Genomic DNA, 18,067 nt, shown 5'->3' with positions numbered 1-18,067 from the left:
GGAATCAACAGGGCGGAGCAAACAGCTATGGCTGATCCTCAGTCCTGCCCTAAGAGGCCCCGGGTCTCAGTGTCCCACGGTAATTGCTGCAAGCACCTCTGAGAGAATGCTGCCCTCGAGTTCCGACTGATGCCAGACAGTCCAGTTTCTCCCCGTATGAGTCTGTCCCCCCAGAGACTCTCCTGGAACTGGAGTTTAGAGCAGTCGGGACCTTGTGACTCCCTCCCGATTGAAAAAGACAACTGTATCCTCAGTTGCCAGTCCTTTCCGCGTGCGTCTCCGTACCTCTGCACTTTACTTCCGCACCTCCTCTGAGTCTCAGTGTGCTTTTCTCTTTCCTTCTAGTTGTAGAATTTCCACTCAGCCAGCCTTCCTGTGGTTCTGGATGATGTCTGTTTTGTCTTTTAGTTGTATTTTTGAAGTGGTTGTGTGAGGCAGCAATTTCCAGTGTTTACCTATGCCACCATCTTGGTTTCTTTCTCCCCTATGTCTTTTGATCGAAACATTTAATCCATTTACATTTAAAGTGATTACTGATTGGTATGTGTTTATTACCATTTTATTCTTTATAACTATGTTTCTAGTTTTAAAAAGATGCTTTCTAAAAATTGATTTTTAAGAGAGAGGGAGAAAGAAACAGTGATGTGAGATAGAAACATTGATTGGTTACCTCCTGTATGCCATACCTACTGGGGACTGAACCCGCAACCTGGGCATGTGCCCTGAATGGGAATCAAATCATGACCTCCTGGTTCATGGGTCGACGTTCAACCACTGAACCACACCAGTTGGGCTCTTTTCTTTTTAAAGATCCTTTAATACTTCTTGTAAGTATAGTTTTGTGGTAATGAACTCCTTTAGCTTTTCTTATCTGGGCAGTTCTTTATTTCATTTTCAATTTTACGTGATGGTGTTACTGGGTAGAGTAGTCTTGGTTGTAGATCCTTGTTTTTCATCTCTTTGAATATTTCATGTCAATCCCTCTGGCCTGCAAAGTTTCTGTTGGGAAATCAGCTGACAGTCTTATGGGACCTCCCTTGTTAGTAACTAACTGCTTTTCTCTTGTTGCTTTTAAAACTCTTTGTCTTTAACCTTTATTATTTTAATTATGATGTATTTTTCTGTGAGCCTATTTGGGTTTATCTTGTTTGGGATTTCTGCACTTCCTGAACCTGTGTGTCTTTTTCTGTCACCCGCTTAGTGAAGTTTTTAATCAGTGTTTCTTCAAATAGATTCTTGATTCCTAGCTCTCTTTTCTTCTTCTTCCAGTACCTATGATCCAGAGGTTGTCACACTTCATGTTGTCCCAGAGGTCCCTTAGTCTGTTTTCATATTTAGAAATTTTTATTTTTTTTGCTGTCTAATTGGTTTCTTTCTGTTACCTTGTCTTTCAAGTTGCTGATTCAGTTTTCTGCTATATGTAGCCTGCTGTTGATTCCTTCTAGTCATTCTTCATTTCCAATATTGTATTTTCATTTCTGACTGGTTCTTTTACATGTTTTTTAAAAATATTTTATTGATTTTTTACAGAGAGGAAGGAAGAGGGAGAGTTAGAAACATCGATGAGAGCGAAACATTGATCAGCTGCCTCCTGCACACTCCCCACTGGGGATGTGCCCGCAACCAAGGTACATGCCCTTGACTGGAATCGAACCCGGGACCCTTCAATCCGCAGGCCGACACTCTATCCACTGAGCCAGACCAGTTAGGGCTGTTTTACATGTTTTAAAAAAAATGTTTGGTATCTCTATATCTAATTTCTCACTAAGTTCCTTAAGTATCTTCATAACCATTATTTTGAATTCCATCTGGTAAATTGCTTACCTCCATTTATTCTTTTTTCTGGGGATTTCTCCTGTTCTTTCATTTGGGGCATTGCTTCTTTGTCCCCTCATTTTGGCTGCCTCTTTGTATTTGTTTCTGTGTATTAGGTAGATCTGTTATCCCTCCCAGCCTCCATCTGGTGGCCTTAAATATAGTAGGTGTCGTGTGGGGCTCAGTGGCTTAGTCTCCCACTACCTGAGCTAGGTGCTTCAGGAATGTCCTTTGTGTGGGTTATGTGAGCCTTCCTATTGTTTTTGAGTCTTAATTTCCGTTGGCCACTTGTGGGTGGGGTTGCCCCTCTGGCTGGATCAATGCCAAGTGAAATGTATGAGCTGCTCTGTGAGGATTGATGCTGCAAAGCTAAAATCCCCCCAACAGGGTTTGGTGACAGCCAAGATCTCCCATGTGTGTGCCATTTGGGGAGCTAATTGGATCGTGTTCTGAAATGGTCTGAACCACTGAATGTGTTGTTTCTGAGGCCACTTGATAGGGGATCAAGTGCTGGTTAATGTTAGGCCCTGCCTGTGATCAGTCGGCTACCTGTTTGGAGTTACAAAGTGATCCAAATTTTGTGGCTGCCTCTGCTGGGCATGTGTGTGCATGGGAGGGCGTAGCTATGCCCAGGGCTGGTTTCCACCATCACTGAGCTTTGGAGCAGGTCAGCAAAAGACCCAAGACTCCCAGAGATCAACCCTCACCTGTTAGCTGCCGGGTATGCTTAGTAACTGCAAGGGCCTCTGGTGGTATGTGTGTTGCATACATCCCCAGGTAGGGGCAAGGGGGACGTATTCAAATTTGATACCAGTACTGGGTTGTTGTTTTTTTAATTTTGTTTTATTGCTTAAAGTATTACAAAGAGTATTACATATGTCTCCTTCTCCCTCCCCCCCACACCCGCCCCAGTACTGGGTTTGAGGCCACTCAGCCACAGTTTCAGGGTACACCAAGGTCAGCTGCCACCTGCCAGTGTTATTGGAGCTTTTGGTGGGGCAGGGTCTCAGTGATTCATTAGGGTGGGTCAGCAGTGTTCATCAAGCCCAAACAGACCGAGGTTTGGCTGTGTGAATGGAGGGCTCTGCACAGGAATGGTGGCACAAGTCTGGTGTGTGAGGGAATAAGAACCACACAACTCTGCTCTGCTCAAGAACCACACAACTCATTTTTTCCTAGTTTGCCCTGACCTCCTGGAGAGTCTTCTGCCAGGGATGGGTCGGGGCAGGGAGGAGGAGGGGTGTTCGGGGAGGGAGGAGTGGTGGCGGCAATAGGTTGGCCACAGCCTGCTGTCACTATTGCAAGCTCAGCAGGGAGGGGCCAGCAGGAGTTGGGAGGGTAGGGTGAAGCTGGTGGTTCTCCCATGGTGGGGCTAGTGGATCTCCCTTGGGGGGAATGTGGTGCCCCGATCTGGCCCATGGGGTCGTGGGGCCCTATCCCCTGTTGAGGCACATTATGGGGGAAGGGAAATGGTTTTTGCCCCAGAGCAACACAGGTCTGTCTCTGCTCCTCCCCAAATTCACTCTCAAAATCCCACCAAAAAAGTCTGCACCAGGCAGGGTATCCCTTTGCAGGGTGTGAGCTCAGCTAGAGGGAGCACCAGGGTGCTGGAGGGTGGGGCTTGTGCAGTACCCCCAGGTTGATGCAGTTTGGAAGGAAGCATTCGACCCAGGAAAAATGGCGTCTGGGGGTGGTGTAGGAGAGGGACTCAGCACAGGGACCCTGATGGCTGTCTCTTCAGCTCCCTCCCCAGAGCCACACAACCCAGTCCGTCCTCACAGGACTCCAGTTTGCTCTGAGCTACCTTCCCTCCACCAGGGTCAAGGGGGAGTAGCTGCCAGCAAGATTTTGTCTATTGGCCCTTTAAGTGGGCACCTGGGTTTCTAGCTGACTCCTGTCTCTCCCTGGTGGACAGAATCACAGCCAGACGTTATGTGGGGCCTTGACTGGCTCTGTTGCTTCTGGCTGGGGAGCCTTGCTGGGGGTTGAGACCCCACATTACTCAGGGGGGACTTTGCAGCTGAGATGTCCGTCCGGATTCTCAGTGGCTGCCTGTGGGAGTGGATCCAACCCTTTCCGCCTCCCAGTCCCAGTGCAGCTCCTCCTGGAAGTCTTTGGTTACAGGACTTCTCTTCAGCTAGTCTCCAGGCAACCGGTTATTCAGGTTGACTCTTCTGTCTTTTAGTTGTAATTCCAGGTCTGGCTGTGTGGAGGTGAGTGTAACTTCCACCTACTCCATCACCATCTTCTTCCACTCTCTCATTTAATTTATTTAAGAGAGTCTTTACATGAGCATATTTTCTGGATATTTTTGTTTATCTTAACTCACCTCTATTAATTGTGTTTTTGATGAGTTATTTTTATTTCATTTGCTATTGGTATATTATTAACTTGCTATCAAGATATATAAATCTGATAAAACACTCATTTTAGATTTTTCATTTTTTTAGAAACCATGAATAGAGGCTCTGAAATCCACATTTTTTGGGGTGCTCCAATTGGTCCATTGAAAATGATGGTATCACAGGAACCAACTTCCTTAATGTCCACTACTGACCCCTGGAAAAAAGTTCAGCTTTTATACAGTCAACATTCTTTACATCTGAAGGATGAAAAATTTAAGAATAAAAATGTGGAAGATTATCAAATCCTTGACGCTGCTGCCTCTCCAGGTCTTCGTAATGGTCATTTTTTAGGAAGCTCCCTGAGTAGATCTGTTTCTGTGAATGATGACTGTCTACACTGTATTTCCGAAACACAGACTCGAAAATTCCAGAAGGGTCACCCCTTAGGGATGAGTGACTTAACCAAATCTCATGTCCAAATATGTGGATGTAAAGGCCGAGTTCAGCATTTAACTGAAGAGGAAGAATATCAGAAGCTTTTCAGTGAAAATAAGAAAATCACAGTTGAACAGCATAAACATCAATCAAATATATGTGGTCAAAATGTCCAAAAACATTTCTTTCAGCTGGACCATGAGTGTGCAGCTGCATGGGATTTGGTGTGTAATACCGAGCAGATTAATACAGTGCCAGGAGCTATCGGCATGAGGTGTATACCAACAGAGCATCATGGAATTCAAAACCAGGGTCTGGAAAAGAGCTCTTTGACCACACGAGATAAGCCAAGGTCTGCGGGAGCAGTCGGGAAGGTCTCAGACCTTACGGCATCTACTGAAACGGAATTCCTCAGTATAATGACCTCCAGCCAATTTGCTTTTTTAGCTCAAAGGATATATAAAGGGGAGAGTTCTATAAATAAAGGGACATTGAACACGGAAGTTGAAGCTGAAACAAGTCCTGGGGAAATAAAAATAATAAAAGATAAGTTGATTCAGCCTGATGATGATTTTGTAGAAAGATATGAAAGTAGACAAAACCATGCATATTCCCTTGAACTTTTCAGTCCTGTTTTTCCTGAAACAAAAAGTAGCCACATTCACATAAAGTCTGATAAAGGTCTTAAAGAAAATGTGGAATCTCAAGAACTTTTCAGTTTTGAAGATAAACTGCCATCAAATGAGATACGTATTGAGTCATGTAGGTCCGGAATTCTGTGTTCTCAAGCAAATGCCTTCCACAAAAGTCCTACGAAACGGAATTGGACCTCTGAAGACAAGTCGGGCCATCTCAAAGATCTCCACGTTTCTAAGAAAACTAAGCTGGTTTCTAATGCAGGAGGTCCTACTACAGCAAAAGACCAGAGGAGTGTGTCGAAATTCAAGGGCATTAAGAAAACATCATTAATAAAAAATTGTGATTCCAAAAGTCAGAAGTATAATTGTTTAGTCATGGTGCTATCTCCATGTCATGTGAAAGAAATAAATATAAAATCTGGACCAAATTCGGGCTCTAAAGTGCCTTTAGCAACAGTTGTGGTAATTGACCAGTCAGAAATTAAGAAGAAGGTTTTTCTGTGGAGGACTGCTGCATTTTGGGCCCTGACAGTGTTCCTTGGAGATATAATTTTACTCACAGGTGAGGCCATTGTGGAACAGTGGTAGTGAGTTTACAAAGCTGTAGCTGTTCCCTCCTGCTGGAGGGCTCCCTCTTTCCCCTGCCTGTCTGGGCTCATGTCACGGACCCCTTCATAGCTTCAGTGCTGCCTCCTCTCCGCTGAGTGGCATTCTCTGCGCTGCCCCTCCTTTCCACTCATCTTGCTAAGAACGCTTCCCTGGTTGCTCCTCCTACTCATTCATTATGTTAGCATTTAGGTCATATCATCAGGATTTTTCTTTGTTTTCTTATGGTTATGTCTATGTGTGTCTTATTTCCAACCCTTTTCTTAAACTATATTAGCAGTTTTATGATGAAAAGACAGCATTTCTATTACTTAATTAATCCTTAATAATGCTGTGCACATTATATTCTTATTGAGGGAACTGTTATAGAATTTCTATTGCACTTTTAAATTATTGAAATTATATTAATCACATTTGGAAATATGGAAAGGGAAACTCCTGCTTTTATACCAACCTCATATAACCACCAGGAGAGTTTTGGAATGTTACTAGTTGTCTTTCCTCTTAAAATTTGTATGTATGCATATATAAAAGCTGATACTTATTGGGACTTTACTGTGTATCAAACCCTGTTTTATACTTTACATGTATATCAACTCTTTACAACTCTATGAGGAAGGTCCTGGTTATTATTCCAATTTTTCAGTTTGAGGAAACAGACCCAGAGAAGTGTGCCCAATGTCACATTTCTAGGAAGTGGCAAAGCCAGGACGATTTCACCTGGACTCCAGAATCCTCACCTGCATAGTTGGAATCATTAAGAATACAGTTTTTTTGTCCTGCCTTTTTTGCCTGACATAAGAAATGTAATATTTTGTTACATTTCCTTATTGATTTAAAATCAATGCACAGTGTATTAGAGCAGAGATATCAGCCGTTTTAATATATTTTTACATTTCCTTATTGATTTCAAATCAATACCCAGTGTACTGAAGCAGAGATATCAGTCATTTTAAGGAAGAATCTTAGACCAGGAGGAAGTTGATTAAGCTTAATAGCACATCTACAGAGAGAATGTGATAGAGAAGAGGGAGAGGGGCAGCCTTAAAAGCTTAGAACAAGAAAACGGTCAGTAGTTCCTACTAAACAGTTTGCTGGGGGAATGAGAACCTTCGCTAGGATACCTTGGTAGTTAAGATTGTTAGGTGCTGTCTCTAATAAAGAGACAACCAGGGGCTTGTAACTAACAAGGCTTAGCATAATCTTGTCCCCCAGGAATATCATCTTATTTGCTGGCAGATCAATTTATCTAACTCCTTTTGTTCCGATTCAGTGCTCACTGAGTAGCTAGCCAATTTTGGTCGTGATTTGGCTTCCTAGGTGTCTGATGTAAACAGTAGCAGTGGCAGGGCTGTGGGAGATTGAAGAGGCAGAGTTAAAATTAGGGGGTTGTTGACAAAGGTGGGAGGAGAGAGGTAGAAGTTCAGGATGACCTCACATTTTTATTTACCTGGTTAGCAGCATAGTGCCAACAAATGAAATGGATAATCTGATAAGAAAAGCAGGTTCGAGCCATACTAAGATTGGGGAGCCAATAGGATATCCATTTAGGGGCGTCCGTTAGGCAGTTTTGGATAAATGGGTAAAAGGGTTTGAAACTGAGGTCTGGAATTAAAGTCGGAAGTAATTACTTGGAATTATGATTCTTTGTTTTTCTTATTATCTCCAAGTTAATTTGTTGCTGTTAGTATATCTTTATACCTCTAACATTTTATACACTGAAAATATCCTGCCTGGGATCAGTCTGTCTCTCTCTGTTTCTAACTTACAGTTTTTGTTCTATTTATAATTCTTTTTTTTCAGTTTTATTTATTTTTTAAAATTTCTTTATTAAGTTATTACATATGTGTCCTTATCCCCACATTTCCCCCCATTCCCTCCACTCATGCCCTCACCCCTCTGTTGTCTGTGTCCATTGGTTAGGCCTATATGCTTGCATATAAGTCCTTTGGTTGATTTTTCTCCCCTACCCCATCCTCCCCTACCTTCCCTCTGAGGTTTGACGATCTGATCAATGCTTCTCTGTCTCTGGATCTGTTTTTGTAATTCTTTCTAACTGTTGGTATGTTTAGTTCCACTAAATGATTCCTCTCTATCTTAGATCATACAGTGCTTTTTTCCCCTTTAGACAGTATTCCTTACCTCCAAAGTCTTTCACTCTTAACACCCACAGATGATTACCGTACTATTGAGGGAAAACTAATCAAAGTCCTTCAAGATGCCTTATGTCATATCCATGTGTCTGCAGCAGAGGGGTGAGTGTGTAATGAATACTGTTCACTCTCCTAGGCACCACTGCTTTGGGACCACTGTCTTGCTTCTTGGTCCTGAATGATTTCTTTTCATCAGAAATGTACGTCGTAGCATGCATCTTACGTAAACAAAGCCAGTACTATTCTCTGTGGAGCAGTGAACTTCTCTATTGATACTGTTTATATAGACAGAAGCAATTTTTTATTTTTATTTTACCTGCGTACAAATATACCTAGAGTCAGATTTTGGATTTGCTATTTTATCATTTGGTGCCTTAGGCAGATCATTGAACATATTGAACTTTAGTTGCCTGGTATGTGGAGGCATGCGTACTATCTTGCTATGGTTGGTAAGTTAACGACAGTATGAAGAAACTTATGGAATGATCAGAACTTTTTTCTCCCCTTCCAGATGTTACTGTTTATGAAGATCATTGGGTTGGTGAGACAGTACTACAATCAACATTTACCAGTCAGTTATTAAATCTTGGGAGCTATTCATCTGTCCAGCCTGAGGAGTGTAAGGCACATTTTACATATAATATCTTAGTATTTAAAGTATATACACACATTAGAAAAAAGTAGAGTTAAAATGGTAATTATATAAAATGTTTTCTAAAAAAGTTTGCTGGAGAGTATTGCTTTAATTTGTTTAGTGAGAATGAAAATAGAATTTATAAAAACCTTGTACAGCCCTAGCTGGTTTGGCTTAGTGGATAGAGTGTTGGCTTCGGACTGAAGGGTCCTGGGTTTGATTCTGGTCTAGATTGCAGGCTCCATCCCAGGCCTTGGTCAGGGATGTGTGCAGGAGGCAACCAATCAATGTGTCTCTCTCACATCGATGTTTCTGTCTCTCCTCCTCCCTTCCACTCTCTCTAAAAATCAATGGGAAAATATCCTCAGGTGAGGATTGACAAAACAACAACAGCAGCAACAAAAAACTTGTACATTGTAAATCATATGTATTTTTAAAAATATTTGGGTTCATGTTCATTTTCTTAGAGATTCAGTATAGTAATGGTCCTTAACTTTTAAGGAGTCATAGACCTCTTTGAGAAGCTATGGATCATTCTTCCAGAATAATGGACTTAAGTAGATGGACTAAGTGGTCCCATGGATCTCCAAAGTTTTGTGGAATTTGTGAGCCTCTGATTAGGAATCTTTGAGGTAATGAAAAAAGCATGGATCATAGACAGTTGTGGCTTGAGTTCTTCTTCTTCTATCTACCATTGCTAGGAAAAACTGCCTGCCTCCTCTGACATCCATTTTTGCTTCTTTAAAACTAGAGGCCCAGTGCATGAAAACTCATGCACTGGAGTGGGGTCCCTCAGCCCAGCCTGCCCCCTCTCACAGTCCAGGAGCCCTGAGGGGTGGGAGGAGACCTGGCCATCAGGGGAAGGCGACGCCCCATCAACCTCTGCTGCTGCCACTGCCGACAGCACAAGCCTTGGGTGGTCCTGGTTACCTGAGCCTCGGGCTGGCCCTGGGCAGCTGGGGGGCTAAGGGGACTGGGTGACTTCGGAGGCAGGCACACGGAGTGGTCAGGCCCGCATGGGAGCAGACCCGGCCTTGCTGCACACCTGATGCCCCGGCAGGGCTGAGGGGACTGGTTGCCTCCATCTAGTGGCTGTGGGTGCCACCATCTTTGAGGGCGGAGCAGTCAATTAGCATATTTCCTCCTTATTGGCTGTGGGCACCACCATCTTTGAGATGGTGTGAGGGTCAATTAGCATATTCCCTCTTTATTAGATAGGATAAGCTGTTGAAAGAAGAAACCAGCAGCTATATTTTTTTCAAGAAATAAATAAAAAAGAAAGAAAGAAAAGAAAGTAAGGGAGACAGTATAAACTGGTGATTATAGTCTCTGGAGTCAATAGACCAGAATTTGAATCCTAGTCCTAGAGCTTCCAAAGTCTGTATCTTTAGGCAAGTTACTTGACCTCAAATACTGAAATAGTGTCATAGAAAAATAGCTATCAGTATATATAAGATTATACAAGAGATTAGCTAGAATAACATGAAGATAAAGCATGGAATTCCAATCTCTGAATACTTTGAATTCTTGAGGAAAGGCAGAATAGGCAAAAGAGAAGGCTAACTATTAGAACAACAACAATGGTGTTCGGAAAGGGCAAGATTTCCCTGTATCTGAGGGAACCTAGTTAGCAGAAAATCAGCACCGACATATTCTCATAAAATAAAAAAAACAAGTTCCTCATCTACCCAGTATGTTTGTATTAAGTGTTGATATTGAGGCACTGTGTGTGGGATGCAGAGGTGGGCAACAGACACTTGGCCTGTGTTTCTGGAGTTCCTGTGTGGAAGACAGACATGTACATAAAGTATTTGCAGGTGATTATGAATGCTATGAAGGAAAATAACTAAAGATCATGATAAGAGAACACCATGGTTATGGTTGTGAAGGGTTTGTCATGAGTGGAATCAGAGTTACGAAGTTAATAATAGTTCAGGTTGAGCAATAATGGGAGGCTAGTGGAGATCATGATAAATGAATGGATTTGACATCTAGCGGCAAATAGGATTTTCTGATGGTGTGGATTTGGTGATGAGGGAAGAGCAATTTACTACTATTAAGTTTATGGCTTCAGCAACTAGCTTTTTAAAAAACCTTTATTGATTTTAGAGAGGGAGAGAGAGGGACAGAGAGATAGAAACATCAATGATGAGAGAAAAAAATCATTGATTGGCTGCCTCCTGCACGTCCCACATTGGGGACTGAGCCTGCAACCCAGGCATGTGCCCTTGTCTGGAATTGAACCTGGGACCCTTCAGTCTGTAGGCTGATGCTCTATCCACTGAGCCAACCCAGCTAGGGCAACTAGTAGCTTTTATTAGGAAAGACCGAGAGGTAATAGGTTCATGCGGAAATTAAGGGTTCTGCTTCAGGCTTGTTAAGTTTTAGATATCTCTGAGGCATCCAAATGGAGATGTCATATAGGGATTGGGAACAAAGTCCAAAACTTAGAGGAAAGGTTTGAAATGAAGAGATACATTTTAGAATTATTTGCTATGTTATTGGGATTAATGTATGTGTGTTTTCTTAAATTTATTTTGAGAGTTTGTTTATTAAAACTGGGGACAGTGAAACAAAGGAAGGGCTTAGCATAGAAGAAGCCACAGGAGAGAGCCTGGGTGGTGCTCTGCTTTGGCTCCCTAGGAACGTTATGGGAAAGGAGCCATGCTGGGCTGCAGGGGCTCACTGAGAAGATAGTCACAGTGACAGAATGAGCCAAGGGCGGGCTGCTGTTAGCTCACTGAACGGTCTGAGGAAAGGGGGCCTTCGAGACAGGTTCAGGGGGTGAGCCCAGGATGAGTTGCCGCTGCCTGTTGCTCCCCTGTTTGCAAGTCTCGTGGGACCCTTATAGCATAGAAGAGAAAAGTAAAGATGCGTGCCTGAGAGGGAAGAAAGATGTGGAAGTGCTCCAGAGAGCCCACATCACTGGGAATTATATGATGATGCACATATCTATTTGATCTTTGTCCCCATTTCCTGCACAGAGCTCCTAAAACCACTGGAAATTTTTAAGTGATAAGAGTGATAAAGTTGTCTTGATATTCCTAATGAACCCCTTTGAAAAGCACTTAAGGATGGGTGCTGGTTGCCGGGGGAATCCACAATGTATTAAAGGACTGGAAATTTCTGTACCTCTCCCCCCAGGAGAGAGGGGCTGGAGGTTGAATCAGTCGCCAGTGGCTGATGATTTACTCAATTGTGCCTACGTAATGAAGCCTCCTAAAACCCCCAAAGGGCAGGGTTCAGAGAGCTTCCTGGTAGCGGAACAGGTGGAGATTCAGGAGAGTGCAGTCCTCCGAGAGGCTGTGCTCCTTCTCATATACCTTAACCATCTAACTGTTCTTATAGATCCTTTATAATATCCTTTATAATAAACTGGTAAGTGTAACTAAATGTTTCTCTGAGTTATTGAGCCCCTATAGCAAATTCAGTAAATCGAGGAGGGGGTTGTGGGATCCTCTGATCTCTAGTAGATCAATCAGAAGCACAGGTGACAGCCTGGACTTATGATTGGCATCTGAGATGGGGGAGTGAGGAGGAGCCTGAACTGAGCCCTGAACTTGTGGAGTTTGATGCTATCTCAAGGTAGATAATGTCAGAATTAATTGCTTGGTGGTGTGGAAAAAATACATTGGAATAGATGTCAGAATCATAATAGCATAAAGATAATACTCATTTGGTTTATCATTTAAAAAACGTTTACTTTTGAAATTATAGACTCATAAGGGATTACAAAAATAGTACATAAAGTTTCATGAGCCCTTCACCCAGCTTCCCCAGTAGTGACATCTTACAAACTTTAGGACAATATCAATACCTGGAAGGTGACATTGACTGTGCTATAATACTGTTACCTAGAATACAGATTTCAGTTTTCATATGCACTCGTGTGTGTGTGTGTAGTTCAATGAAGTTTGATCCCATGTGTAAATTTAATAAAAATATAGAACTGTTCCCTCACCACAAAGGAACTTCTTCATGCTACCTCTTTAATAGTCATCACTGCCCCTGGTCCCATTACTATCTGTCTTCTGACAATTACTGATTTGGTCTCCATCTCAACTTTGTGATTTTGAGAGTATTATATAAATGAGTGTTATATTCATTTACAGGAATAATTTAGATTACATCTAAATGTAATATTTTGAGATTGGCCTTTTTCAGGAAACATAATGCCCTGAGATCCATCCAAGTTGTTACATATATCAATAATTATTTCTTTTCAGTGTTGAGCATGAAATCAATAAAAACATTTAAAAATATATCAGTAATTTCTATAAAGTAGAATTCTTATAAACATGCTGATCAAATGCTGAAAACGAGAATTTGTTAACAACAGCAACAAAAACGTCCTTTATCTGGAAATTTTAAAAAGTATTAAATAAGTTCAGGGTGAAAGGGGACTACAAACTGGATATTATAGAATTTTTTAAAAAATATATTTTTATTGATTTCAGAGGAAGGGAGAGGGAGAGAGAGAGAGAGAAACATCAATGACGAGAGAGAATCATTGGCTGCCTCCTGCACTCCCCCTACTGGGGATTGAGCCTGCAACCCCGGCATGTGCCCTTGACTGGAATGGAACCCGGGACCTTTCAGTCCTCAGACCAAAAGCTCTATCCACTGAGCCAAACCAGGTAGGGCTTAAGAAGTAATAACAAGGAAAACACTACATGCCAGACTCTAGGGAATGCATTTAAGGCAGATATCAGAGAAAAATTTATTAGCTAAATGTTTTTATCAATAAAAAAGAAAGAATAAAAATAAATTAATTGAATTTCAAGGTCAACAAACCAGTAAAAGAACAACAAAGTAATCTGAAGAAATCACAAGGAATGAAATAATAAAGATAAAAGCAGAAATTAATAAGAATGAAATAAATGGTGCTGGGAAAATTGGGTAGGCACATGCAAAAAAAAATCAAAGTAGGCCACCAACTTACACCATACACAAGAATAAACTCAAAATGGGTAAAAGATTTAAATGTAAGTCATGAAACAATAAAAATCCTAGAAGAAAACAATAGGCAATACAATCTCAGACATCTTGTGTAGCAGTATTTTTACCAATATATGTCCTTGGGCAAGGGAAGCCAAGGCAAAAATAAACAGATGGGACTACATCACACTAAAAAGCTTCTGCACAGCAAAAGAAACCATTAACACCCCCTTTCGTGTGGCTCAGTGGTTGAGTGTCAATCTATGAACCAGAAGGTCATGGTTTGATTTTTGGTCAGGGCATATGCCTGGTTTGCAGGCTCAATCCCCAATACAGGGTATGCAGGAGGCAGTGGATCAAAGATGCTCTCCCATCACTGATGTTTCTCTCTCTCTCTCCTCCCTTCCTCTCTGAAATCACTAAAAAATATATTTTTTAAAAAAGAGAAACGATTAACAAAATGAAAAGAAAATGCACTATATGGGACAATATATTTCCAAAATATGTAGAGAACTTATAAAACTTAACACCAGGAAGACAAACAACCCAATTTAAAAATTGACAGAGGACCTGACTAGATAGTTCTCCAAAGAGGACATAAAATGGCCAATAGACATGAAAAAATGCTCAATGTCACTAATCATCAGAGAGATGAAAATTAAAACTACAATGAGATAATCACCTCACACCTGCCAGATGTGGAAACAGCCCTAGTGCCTATCAGTACAGGAATGGATAAACAAGCTGTGCTACATTTACACAATGGAATGCTACACAGCTGTCAAAAAAGAGAGAATTCATCCTTTGAGATGGCATGGAGAGACTTGGGGAGTATTAAGCAAAATAAGCAAATCAGAAAAAGACAAGTACCATATATTCTCACTTATATGTGAAATGTAATGAACAAAATAAACTGACAAAACAGAACCAGAGGCATGGATACATGGCACAGTCTGAAAGAGATCAGAGGGCAGAGGGAGGAGGAGGTGGATAAAAGAAGGTGAAGAAAGTAGCCAAATAACATCTATACATAGCCCATGGACACATACAACAGAGTTGTGAAGGCTGGGGAGGGATGGCGATGGCTGGATGGAGGTGGGCAAAGGTGGGGGAAATGAGGGATATCTGTAATAGTGCCAACAATAAAAAGGATTATTATTATTAAAATAATAATTCTCATTATTGAGAATGAATAATAATTCTGGCCAGTGTGGCTCAGTTGGGTGGTTGGGTGTCATCCTGTGCACCAAAAAGTTGCCCATTAGATTCCAATCAGGGTGTATGCCTGGGTTGTAGCCTCGATCCCCACTAGGGGGCGTGCTGGAGGCAGCCTGTTGATACTTTGCTCCCACATCAATGTTTTCTCTCTTTTCCCTTCCTCTCTCTCTAAAAATCAATTAAAAATCTTTTTTAAAAAAGAATGAGGATTGCCCTAGCTGGTGTTGCTCAGTGGATAGTGTGTTAGCCTATGGACTGAAGGGCCCCAGGTTCAATTCCAGTCCAGGGCCCGGATTGTGGACTCAATCCCCAGTAGGGAGCGTGCAGTAGACAGCCAATCAATGATTCTCTCTCATCATTGATGTTTCTTTTTCTCCCTCTCTCTTCCTCCCTGAAATTAATATAAATATATATTTAAAATAAAAGAATGAGAATTGAAAAATAAACATAATCCAAATCTTTTAAAAAAAAATAACAAAATAGATGAACTAGCTTGTTAATTAGATCAATTAAATAAAGGCAGAGAGGCCCGGCCAGCATTGCTCAGTGGTTGAGTGTTGACCCATGAGCCAAGAGGTCACTGGTTTGATTCCTGTGGGGTTGCGGGCTCCATTCCCAGTAGGGGGTGTGAAGGAGGCAGCCAATCAATGATTCTTTCTCATCACTGATGTTTCTATCTCACTCTTGCCCTCTCTTCCTCTCTGAAATTAATAAAAAATAAATTTTAAAAGGTGGAAATAGAAATAGGGTAACATTAATGAAGAGGCGGTGACACTTCTGTAAGCATATCTTTAAAAATAAATTTTTTTAAATTGATTTCAGATAGGAAGGGAGAGGGAGAGAGAGAAACTTCAGTGATGAGTGAGAATCATTGATCAGCTGCCTCCTACATGCTCCCTACTGGGGAATCCAGCCTGAAAATCAGGCATGTGCCCTGGCTTGGAATTGAACCATGACCTCCTGGTTCATACGTTGATGCTCAATCACTCAGCCACACTGGCTGGACTGACCACAACTTATTGTATAGCTCTGGCTCACAGAACCACAGTAATGTTTCACATACCCGCAAGTACTGGTAAACAAAGAACTGAAACCATTGGGAATGTGGTGGAGGACCCAAAATGGAATAAAGCACTAGCAAATGGACATAAACAGTATTACAAATGAAGAAAATAACTGCACAGAAGGGTGGTGGTGGGGAGAACAAACATAAGTAATTGTGGAACACATCATACTGACTAGATTCTGAAGCCTAAAGACAGAAAGAACTACACAGATGCTGTAATGTAATTAGTTCCAGTGTTTCTTCAAGGGGAGTGAGTTGACAACAAGTCTATGTATATACTAGAATTGAACAAGTAGGCCCTGGTCAGGTAGCCTCATTGTTTAGAGCATTGTCCTGATATGCCAAGGTTGCAGGTTCCATACTCGGTTAGGGCACATATAACAATCAACCAATGAATGCAAAAATAGGTGGAACAACAAATCTCTCTCTTTCTCTCTCTCTCAAGTCAATAATAATAAAAAAATAACAGGTAACTGAATACATTGTAGATAATGAGAACTGGGTTTTTCACTGTTATACAAAAATTATAAATAAATGGGGGAGGTTTATAAATTCATGGTTTTCAATATATAGATAGGTAAATAAATAGATTAAAAAGATACAGAAACATGTGTGTGTGTGTGTGTGTGTGTGTGTGGGCTAACAGACATGTGGATGTTTCCTAGTCCTGTCTGCTGAGAGGATGCACCCCAGTCACCACAAGCATGCTCAGTGCCCAGACCCTGGTCTGTAAACTGTTCTCTGATTAAAGCGACCAGCCCTGCTAGAAGTGGCTGCTGCAGGACGGGGGCAGGAAATGCAAAGTGAGCCTGTAAACATCTGGTGTCCTAAAAGATTGTTGAGGGAACAGAGAGCCAAAATGAGGCAGCACCTCTGGCCACAACTGGAACAGTATAAGCCAGGGGTGGGCAAACTTTTTGACTCGAGGGCCACAATGGGTTCTTAAACTGGACTGGAGGGCCGGAACAAAAGCATGGGTGGAGTGTTTGTGTGAACTAATATAAATTCAAAGTAAACATCATTACATAAACGGGTACGGTCTTTTTTTTTTTTTAGTTTTATCTCTGAAGTCAATATATACAGTGGGGCCTTGACTTATGAGTTTAATTCGCTCTGAGACCGAGCTAGTTAAGGAGCTCGTTAACTCAAATTACTCTGTCAACTCAATGCAAGAAATCGGTGGAGAGACAGCTGGTATCTCAAAAAACTTGTTAGTCAGGACACTCGTAAGTCAAGGCCCCACTGTGTATAAAAGAAATACATTAGGATGTGAATGTTACTGAGAGAAGGAAAGAAGAATCATTTGTTGTTGTTTTTTTCCTACTAAAATCGGTTAATAGTCTCTGCTTTCTAAAAAGTACTTGTGTTTTTTGCTAAGATCTTAATTTGGTCAGCAATCAATCATATATTCAAACATATCTCCCTTTCCTTCAGGGAAATTAAAATTTAATCAGCAAAACTCATCAATCTGTACTTTTAAAATGTGTACATTTGCTCGGCTGGCATGGCTCAGTGGTTCAGTATTGACCTAGGAATCACGAGGTCATGGTTCAATTTCCAGTCAGGGCACATGCCCGTGTGCTGGATTGATCCCCGGGGGCATGCAGGAGGTAGCTAATCAATGATTCTCTCTCATCATTGATGTTTCTATCTCTCTGTCCCCCCTCCCTTCCTCTCTGAAACCAATAAATTTATATTTAAAAATGTGTACATTTTATTGCATATAAAGTTTATCTCAATAGTCCTGGCCAGGTAGCTCAGTTTGTTAGAGCATCATCCCGATGTGGGTTTGATCCCTGGTCAGAGCATGAAAAAAAAAAAAAAAAGATTGTCAGTATATCTCAGCAAAAAATTAGAAAAAAAGTTGAGATAGGAAAGAGAAAAACATCTAAATGGCAAAATGACTGATTAATTAAATAACTGATGTAACAATGAAGAGAAATACTATAGTGTAGCACAAGCATGTCAAATTTGCAGCCCATGGGCTGCATGTGGCCCACAACAAATATTTTTGAGGCCCAGCCAATATAATGGTATATAAGAAACATTTTTTAAATTAAATCTTTATTGTTCAGATTATTACAGTAGTTACTCTTTTCCCCCACATGGCTCCCCTCCATTCGGTTCCCACCCAACCCCTTGCCCTTACCCCCCTCACTGTCTTTGTCCATAGGTGTACGATTTTTGTCCAGTCTCTTCCTGCACCCCCACAGCCCCTT

At 41.4% G+C, this 18,067-nt stretch overlaps 1 protein-coding gene across 4 annotated transcripts in view; it reads left to right on the top strand.

Annotated features, from left to right (window-relative positions):
* The window catches only part of FAM35A (family with sequence similarity 35 member A), an 89,098-nt gene that overhangs the window by 12,826 nt on the left and 58,205 nt on the right, over positions 1–18,067 (top strand). For all 4 annotated transcript variants that reach the window (XM_015566659.1, XM_006767901.2, XM_006767900.2 and 1 more), the window contains exons 2-3: positions 4,266–5,795; positions 8,504–8,611. In XM_015566659.1, coding sequence (XP_015422145.1) covers positions 4,271–5,795; positions 8,504–8,611 — 1,633 coding nt within the window. In that variant the 5' untranslated portion in view covers positions 4,266–4,270. The remainder of the gene's footprint in view (positions 1–4,265; positions 5,796–8,503; positions 8,612–18,067) is intronic.

Source organism: Myotis davidii, unplaced genomic scaffold (genome assembly GCF_000327345.1).
Source record: "Myotis davidii unplaced genomic scaffold, ASM32734v1 scaffold642, whole genome shotgun sequence".
NCBI classification, from domain to species: Eukaryota; Metazoa; Chordata; class Mammalia; order Chiroptera; family Vespertilionidae; genus Myotis; species Myotis davidii.
This window is presented reverse-complemented; position numbering and strand designations above follow the sequence as displayed.